This window comes from Apteryx rowi, unplaced genomic scaffold (assembly GCF_003343035.1).
Source record: "Apteryx rowi isolate R43461 unplaced genomic scaffold, aptRow1 scaffold_67, whole genome shotgun sequence".
NCBI classification, from domain to species: Eukaryota; Metazoa; Chordata; class Aves; order Apterygiformes; family Apterygidae; genus Apteryx; species Apteryx rowi.
In genome coordinates, this window is record NW_020450949.1 from 870566 (window position 1) to 879475 (window position 8910).

The 8910-nt window shown below is 50.9% G+C and overlaps 1 protein-coding gene across 1 annotated transcript in view; it reads left to right on the forward strand.

Annotated features, from left to right (window-relative positions):
- Nucleotides 1–1673: 1673 nt before the first annotated feature.
- CHD5 (chromodomain helicase DNA binding protein 5) overlaps nt 1674–8910 on the forward strand; it is a gene marked incomplete at its 5' end in the record, with an annotated part of 48991 nt that continues 41754 nt past the window's right edge. The window contains 2 exons of the mRNA XM_026085605.1: nt 1674–2175; nt 2587–2717. Of these exons, the coding sequence (XP_025941390.1) occupies nt 1674–2175; nt 2587–2717 (633 nt within the window). The remainder of the gene's footprint in view (nt 2176–2586; nt 2718–8910) is intronic.

Here is an 8910-nt window from a genome sequence, read left to right on the forward strand (position 1 = left end):
TTCCCCCCTTCCCTCCATCCCCCCTTCCTTCCCTCGCAGAAGTGGCTTGGAGAGGGGCTAAGGCCTTGGCTTCTCACCCTGGACGCTTGGGGGCCACAGTCCGGCTGCGGAGGGGTGGGAGCGTGTTGGGGGCCGCAGTCCGGCTGCGGAGGGGTGGGAGCGTGTTGGGGGCCGCAGTCCGGCTGCGGAGGGGTGGGAGCGTGGCGGTGCTGCGTGCCGGCGGGCGATGGGAGCACAGGCGGCTTCTCTCGGTCTGTGCCACGCAGTTGCGCCCAGCTGTTTTGTGTTACGGAGAGCAGCGCGCTTGTAACTCGCCCCTAAAATCCACTGCGCTTGCTGCCTCTCTCCCCAATTTTTCACTCCAGTTGCCAATAGTTTCTATGTGTAGAGYGTTAACCATCAGCAAATGAACCATGGTAATTGCTCTTCAGGCAGAGGTGCTTAATATTTTGCAAAGTGGCATATTTTTGCCACAGGTTCCCAAACRCACTTTCCGTGGATGTCATTATTTTATTTTTTAGGTTAAGGGAAATAAAGCAAACCCAAAGGGAAATACAAAGTCTCCACTGCAGGGAGCTTTCTCCTTCTCGGCTCCACTTGGTTCCTGTCGGACTCTATTTTAGTTGTGCCTAATTAGTGCATTTTCAGTACCTTTGACTTGTTGCTGTGCTTGCGTTGCTGTTCCTTGAAGAAGAGGCCTCCAGCAAGGGGGTGTTTTAGTGAGAGGAGCAGGTAGGAGCGCTTGAACTCGCTTGAGCAGTTTCCTTTGGCTTTGACAAGTTGTCTCAATAGCCAAAGGCAGAGGTGGGGTGCTTGCGTACTCTGTCTCTGAACTGCCACTGCACCCTTCCTCGTGGGGTTTAAGGCCTTCCCTGTTCCCCCAAAAGACGATTTTCCTTGTCTTCCTGAGGACAGCTGYGGGTGAAACGCAGCTTTTCAAAGATTCTTCTGCACGTGACCGATGCGCTGAGAACTCTGTTCCGCTGCTGCTTGGAGGAGATGAGCCCAGTCCCATCAGAGGAGGTGGAGGCGTGCTCCCCACGCTGCGTGGCTCCCTCGGGCCCTAGTACGCTCCACTGAGAAGGAGCTAAGGTGCTTGTCTTGGCAGCGCCTAAACTGCTGCCATTTGAGGCTGAAAAAGAAATCTGTCTGGTCTTATGAGATTGGACTGTTATTACCATATAAGTTTAGAAATTCGGAAAGTAAATGAAGGAATCAAATACTGAACTAGATTTTAAGGAAATGCAGCGATTTGACAAAATGCCAGGACTCATTAGTAATAGTGTTGCTTTTGGGGAGATAATGATGACAGGAAAATAAAAGTGCGCTGCAGGGAGTGGCAGAGAGAGGAGGCGCAGGGCCGGGTCCCTGAGCTAGCTGCGCTCTGCGGCACGCRGCCGGGTCGCCTGCAGCCCAGCAGCGGGAGCCGCCGGCGAGCGCGCGTGGCCCCGAGCGCGGAGCCACAGCAGACCTCCAGTGAGCCGCAGCGTCGCCCCTTCTTCCGTGCGAGGCTTCGTCTTTGCACGTGGCGTGTGGGGGGAGGAGGTCACCGGGGGAGAGGCTGCCTACCTCTCCTTCTCATTTGCCTTTAATTGAATCAATTTTAACGGGCTCTATTTGGAAATCTAAAAGGTAAAAGATAAAAAGCCTAATGCTTCCTAATTACCTAGTGACCAAAATCAATAATAGCAGGCAGCACATTAGGGCGTCCTGATGCTCCTGTCTCAGCAGAGAGCAGCTCCCCCAGCTCACGTGCGTGGGATCGTGGCTTCAAAGCAGGCCAGACCGCGAGGGTTGCTGTGGCCTGTCGCTGGGGAGAAGGACAGACTGCCTTCTGCTCCGGGCCGCAGAGCCGGACCCTGCTCTCTCGCTGTAGTGACGGGTTTTGGTGCCCAAGCTCCCGCCCCCGCGTTGTTCCTCTAACACGACATTTCACTGCGAAGAAGGGGACTGCCCAGGTCCCGTTGCTCCTTCTGAATTCAGACAGCTGCGTGTACTGCTGCCATTCCTTTGGTCTGCCTGCTGTAGGAAATCATAGTCTAAGGCCTCCAGATGCCTCCTTTCTTTCCAAACGGGCCAAAGAAAGGAGTCATTGGACAAGTTTGTGTCTCCTCCCCTGGAAGACCCCGCTGCTGTCCACACCTCTGAAAGCAGCTTTCTGCAGCCCTCTTGAAGGTTTGTGCTCCTTCCCCAGGAAGGTCTCTGCAGCCATCAGCCGAGTACCGCAGACGTCGTGCGTGCCCAAGCATGGCAAGCTGCTTGCTCTGGCAAAATGCTGTTTGCCATAAACCACTGGTACTAGTTCATGCAAAAATGGGAGGGAGAAGCTGGAAGTGAGAAGTACAAATGCAAACGTTCACGGGCAGTAGTCTGTCAAGGCTTTTCTTGAGGTGGCGGTAGGGAATTAGATGCTGGCTTGCTGGGTGCACAGTGCTAGGTTGTCTGGGGGAGGCTGTGTTAACGCTTGCGTGTGCAGCTATGTGTCTCGTGGCTGCTCAGGTATGTTCCTCTGAGGCGGTAAACGTGAATGCTGTGTCCTGCATGCATGTGAAATCCTTCCAAGTAAGTTGTCCCTTTTGTCCTCAGAAGAAGATGATGGGGTCCTGGAAGGACTGGATGAGTTTTACCCAGAAGAACAAGTTGCCGTGCAGAAAAAAAAGAAATCCAAGAAGCTGAAAGACAGTAAGGCTGCCAAAATCAAGAGGAGGAAGAAAGAGGTAATGCCGCATGCTCTAAAATGAGGCTGAGGGGTTCCTGTTAGGCTTGGCAGAGAGGCAGACTCCTCGGGAGAGCGATAGTAGCTGCTTGCAAGCATCGCTCAGAGGTCTGTGGCTGAAAAAGGCTGGGCATTTAAAGGATGCGACAGCTGGATGCGAGAGCCATCGCCTCATGGTAGGTGGTTCTCTGGATGGCTGGGTACTCTGCCGACCCTGGCAGAAGGTTGAGAGCCAGGGCTTGAGCAGCTCTTACACAGCTCTGACGCTCTGCTGTCGTGGTTGTCGCTTCTGTGCTTTGCTTTCCTCGCAGTAAATTCAGGATAGTGCTCCCTGCCCGCTGGGAGAGTCAGTGAAAGCCAGTAGGCTCACGCGTGGAGAGGAAAGGGTCTGTAACRTAAATCTGAGGATGTTAATGCCCTGTTGCAACCAGGAGCTCTCAGACACGAGCTACGCAGCCAGTCTGACRAGAAAGATATTGTGGTCTCTGACCTTGGAACATCGCTGTTGGAAACTGGCTGTTGGGTGTGGATCGAGACACTTTAACTTATATGGGAAGAGTTGAAAACTCTCTTATTTTCTCTTTGTCTCCCTGGGATCTTCTCACATGATATGGGGAAACTGAGAGGGTGGGTCCTTTCCTAAGGATGCTTTTCACTTGATCCTACCTGGGTGGCTTAGGATTTTAATTCTTGAGATGTAGCATCCACAATTTCTTGTATGCTCTCTGCTCTTTACTTCATATAACTGTTACAGCAGAAGGATCCTAATTTAGCTTTCCATTTTTGTTTTTGAAATGGTGGAGACTTTTAATTTGTCAAACGTGTTGTCCAAAGAAAGAAACAAATGGTGTGGAAATTTCCACTGTACAAGAAATCAAACTGGAGCTTAGCCTTCGTTCCACTTAGCCTTAAGATGAACCCATCTTTCTAGCCAGCTTGGTCAAGGGTGAGGAAGGTCACCCTGGAATTGGGTACGGTAAAGGTTTGTTCACTCCAGGAAATATGTCTTATTAGTAATTTCTAGGTGTTAGATGGGGAAGAAATGGCAGTTGTTATTTTCTGAAGTGATGCAGCTGCAAGTGATGCTCCTCTGGGGTGGTGGGGGAGGTGGGAGGAAGCAGGCATGCCCCTCCAGGATGCCTCCAGGGTTGCTGGCTGTGGGCAGTGCCTTTGATAAGGCACGTGGGGAAGCACGTGGCGTGCTAGGAGGGAGATTGCTCCAGGAACATCTCCTGCAGCATGCTTTGTGTGTCAGGAGCAGGAGACCGTGCACGTTTGTGCTTTTCAGAGAGGCTCCTGGGCTCAGGCTCCTCTTGAAGGGTCTGCTTTGAAACGGTTGCAGAGCTGGGTGCTGATGTGGACAAAGTGCTGGTGCAATTCTCAGTCCATTAGGTCGTTGGGGGTCCTCAGGGTGCGTTTCAGGAGGGTAGCAGACAGTTACTCCTCTTCCTCAATGACCATTTGCAGGACAGTTRTGTTTCAGTGCTTCTCCTGGATGTTTGTACCCCTCAGTGCTGTGCCAGGAATACCGACTCTGCCACCAAGTGGGACATTGATATGACAGTGACATAATGAAAGACAAGGAGAGGACCTCTGTGTTCTAAGCCTTCCTCTTTCTAGTTGCCGGCATTCTGAGAATCTGTTCTTTCTAGTATGTCTCCTTTAATGCTCGAAATGCGTGTGATAAGTATTACTGAAAGTCCTTAATCTTGTGAGGGCTGTGTGAATAATCTTGCTCTCCCTGCTCTAAATTCCTTATCCCACCCTYTACACATTGGATGTTCAGCTGGCAGTTAGACCTTGTAAACAGAGTGAATTGTGAGCATGAGGAAGATCTCTCCTGCGTCTTCAGTGAGACGATTTGAAAGAGGCAGAACCAGTAGGAGATGTGCAGGCAGCTCTTTTGCTTTGTTTGCAAAATAGGCTTTTGTGTTGATCAACTTGGGACTTGTAGTATCCCACCTGCTCCCCTCAGGTAGTGATAATGCCCTCTTCTCCCTACCAGCCAAGCGCTCCGGCTCTTGTTCAGTCTATCGTGCATCTGTCGTTGTATGGGATGGTAACATCCTTACCTGCTTGTGAAAGGCCTCCTGCCAGGGCTGCACGCGCTGCAATGCAGCACCTCCATTACAGTTGTCTCTGGTGCTAGACAGTAAACCTTCCTGGCACGCGCTGTACCGATATGTCATCTGCGGCTCACGTCTCTCAACAGAAATATAAACCAACACGTTGGAAGTGTGACCAGTGCAAGGGTTGAAGGTTTCTCTGGAGATAACTGCTAGCTTCACTTGTCCAGGGCAGTTTATAAGCAAGAGAGAGAGTAGAGACTTTTTGGGGTTTTGCACGTGGAAGGACTTTGGGCTTCTTTAGGAATGCAAAGACAAGGCGCCATGTCACTGAGTCCCGTATCACCTGGATGATCCCTTTGCCTTCACCTGTTTTTCACCCCAGGGCTCTCCTGCACGTCCCCGCTGGGTGGATGGGTGGCTGTCCTGCCCTAGGCACGGCTGCCTCTCTGTCCCCTGCTGCTGCTGCGTGCAGGGCTGATTGGGCCCCTCTGTAGGGGTACAGGGCACCTTTGCTTTGCCTCTGCCTGGCTAAGGGATGTGGCACTGGTTTGTGCCAGCCGGGCTCATCCACGTAGGGCTGCCGGGCTTGCAGACCCGCTGCGGCCGCGCTCTGGGGGTGCCAGCGGGTATCGGCCGCCCATGGGGCAGGGGAGGATCTGGAGGTCGCTGCACCAGCGGGGACTCCCTCGCAGGCAGGAGYAGGCAACCTGAGGTGGTTCAGGTGCCCTTCCTGGCTGTCAGTATGAGATCTTGGAGGAGGGCGATGAGGAAAAAGAAGGAGCAAATGAGCACAGCTCCAAAGCATCCAGGGCARGAAGAGCTTGGCTTGGTTCGGCTTTGCTTTAGTTTCGGCTGAGGCTACGCCTTGGAGAGCAGGATGCTCTGCACTGAAATACGCCCGGGCTGGGCGTCGGGGGCCTAGGCGTGCTCTGAGTTTCTAGCAGCTCTCTCGAGAGGCCCCTGGGTGTGAGTGGAGGTGCAGGCGCTGTCGGCTGGTGCTGCCCAGCCTTGCAGGGGAGCGCCTGTGCTGCGAGGGAAGAGCGCTCGCCTCCTGGGCAGGCAGGATGCGGAAGGGAGCCCGGCTGGGGGCAGAGGAAGGCACAGCTCTGACTGCAACCCTTTTGTACCGCGGGTGGGTTTTGCATGGTRGTTTGTTTTTGAGCTCTGAAAAGCACCAAAATAATTGCTCTCCCTAGTTTAGTGGCTAAGGTAACCACAGATCCAGCTGCCGATATTTAAAGCACCAGCTGTTAGCCTGCCGACAGTAAGAGACTTCCTTTTGCATTTCAGTGTTTCCCATTTGCCTGCACTGATGGCTTGATTTTTTCTTTTCTTTTTCCTTGTTTGCTGCTCCCTTCCTGATCTGTGCAGTGCTATTATTTTTTCCACATCAGGCGTAGGCTGGCTGGAGACTCTCCCAATACCCTGTGAAGATCTGATTCATGATAGTACTGCCTGCTCAATACCCTGACTTGGAAAATTTCTCACAGGCTTTACATGTTTATAGTTTCCTGTTTTATTAATGAAAGTAGCGATTGCTGCGGTGCAGCTTGGTGCCATGGAGAAGCACTGGTGTACGTGTGGAACGGGCTCTAGCTATTGTATAAGAGACAGGAGGCTCAGATGGAGCCAAACATCTTAAATCAAGGGACCTTAATTCTTCTAGGAGTGAGAACTGTGCCACCAGAGCTACTTAAATGAGTGATGTGCAGGCACCAGAGAACGTAGGTCACGGCAGCATATCCCAAGAACTTCCRCTCTTTGTCTGCCTATTATTTTTTATCTTTTCGTCTTTTTAATAATTAATGTTTTTCCTTACACTTGTCAGATTTCTTTCACTAAATTAAGTAAGATCTGGCAAACAAACTGCCAGCTATTGCATTGTATTACTACTTTTGCTACAAATGAGATCACTAATAAATTATACGCTAGATGAGGCAGTGTTAGGAATCCTAGCTGCTTGGGGGTTTCTAATGTGGGATCTGTTCCAGAATTCAGTCCTGCACCTGCTCTTGAAGGGGAAAAACCTCAGCTCTGGTAGAGCTGTGCTGATTCTGCTTAGACTTGCGTGGGTGCATGTGTTTGTCCTCCCATGCCTGGCAGTAGGATTGGGCCTTCTTGAGAATGTGCTCAGAGTCCGTTTTCTGGTTAGAAAGCTTAAACGGGTGATGCACGTGTTTTGTGACGGGGACATCCAAGGACAGACACAGCCGTGGTCCCACAGCAGGGCCGTGCTGCCCACGTTGTGCCACGGAGGCATGTTCGTCTTGGTCTCCTGTCCTTGGGAAATGGGACGTGGTCCTGAAGACAGGAGCCGACATCTTGCGGTGTGCGTGCAGAGAGCCTGGTACGGCCGCGGGCTGCTCGGCTGCTGCCGGCCTTGCAGAGCTTGCTTCCCCTGGATGGTCAAAGCATGCCTGCGCAGTGTCTGTTTTGGTCCAAATACGCGGCTGTTAAGGAAGGGTGAAACACTCAAGTTCCTCAAACCCTTTCCCTTCCCTTTCCCCCAGTAAATTTGTGGTTGGAGATATGTATAAAATATACTCATCCAGCACAACTAGAAGCATCCCCACCCCTTTCATTGGCAAACATGGGATAAATGATGCTCTTCTCTTCTGGTCATCCACTACCGTTCCCTGTGGGATCCGTAAAAACAGATTGTCTAGACAAGGTAGAACATTAAAATGCTTTTTTCTACTGATAGAAGCATAATGAGCTCTTTATTTAAAGAAAGCTGATTCAGTCCTACACTTTATTGTCTGCCAGTCTTTGAGTAGAAGTCGCAGCCCAGAAGCAGCTTTTTTTTCTTTCCTCATGGTCATGGTAATGTTTTTCTCTTTCTGCAGATCACACAAAGCTGTCTCGGGTCGTCTGACTCCCTGTGCATTTTCCAATGGGGGAATTGTTTTTTCATATGCTGCTTTTCTGTGGGGGGAAAAATGAAATAAAAACCTATGGTATTTTCACCTCTGATAATTTTCTGTTAATGCTRCCCTGCCTGAGACTAAGGGAGCGACACATGCAGCTTGTGCAGTGTCTGACTACTTGATTATTGGGGGTGGGGAGAAAATAATTCGATGAGCATCAATGGGTTTTTTTTTGTTTTTTTTTTTAATTAATGACTTTTGTGGGCAGTGTTAATGAAACTGGGTTCTGCCTGTGTTGGAGACTGATAGGCCTTTTGTCTAAGCCAGTGGAAAGTTAGTGCTGTAGCTGTCAGTAGGCACTGAGCTGGGTTTCTAGCCAGCACGCGGGCTGCCTTTTGGGATGAGGAGAGAGCAGTTAGGGAGGGGATCCTTGAACTGGGCTTTGTTCTCCTAAGCTCCTTCTCAGAGTTCTGTAGAGTAAATGGACTTCACCCTTTTTAAAAGAAGGGGGTATTGGGAATTAACTGTGAGTCTGTGACGTACTGCCAGTGCCTAGAATCATGGCTTCTGCACGCTGAAATCCGTGTTTTTGTCATTAGAGCACTGTAGCAGGAGTGCTGCCACATTGTGGTTTTATGGGAATTTGTTTGCATCAGCTGCATTGTAACTCAACCACGCGTTTGTGGCAGTGCTCACTGAAGCTCTGGTGCTAGAACTGATACCGCAAATCTACATACAATAGCCAGCCTGCAGTTTGAACCTGAGCATATGTAGATGAAGGTCCTTGTCAGACGAGGAGGCAGAGAGAGGGGAAATTTCAACCTGTACTGCAGTAGTTACCATGGTAACCAATTATTCAGTGCTAAATTATAACTGTTTATAACACTGGTGAAAGGCTCAATTTTTTCTGAAGCAAGAAGGACCAGAAATCAGTAATGGCTGCTGAACAAAAATGCTCCTCTGTAGTAAGAGCAGTYGATTTTGTGTATTAAAATAAATTAAAGTTCATGTGGCTGTGATGCTAGACGAGTTGGGAGTTCCCCAGTGTGGAGAAAGAGATGGAGATGACTTGGCAGGTAAAGGGTGCAGCAGGCTGGCTGTCACGGGTAGGGTTGTTCTTTCGAGCAGCACGGCTAGAAGATTAAAGTCAAGTGGCCTCGTGCGGAGCAGATTCCCGGGGACGCGGCTGCCGTTAAAAGCAGCGGGGCCGCTTCGCTGCTCAGGGCCGTGCGCGACCCCGGCAGGCGGCTGCCGCGGG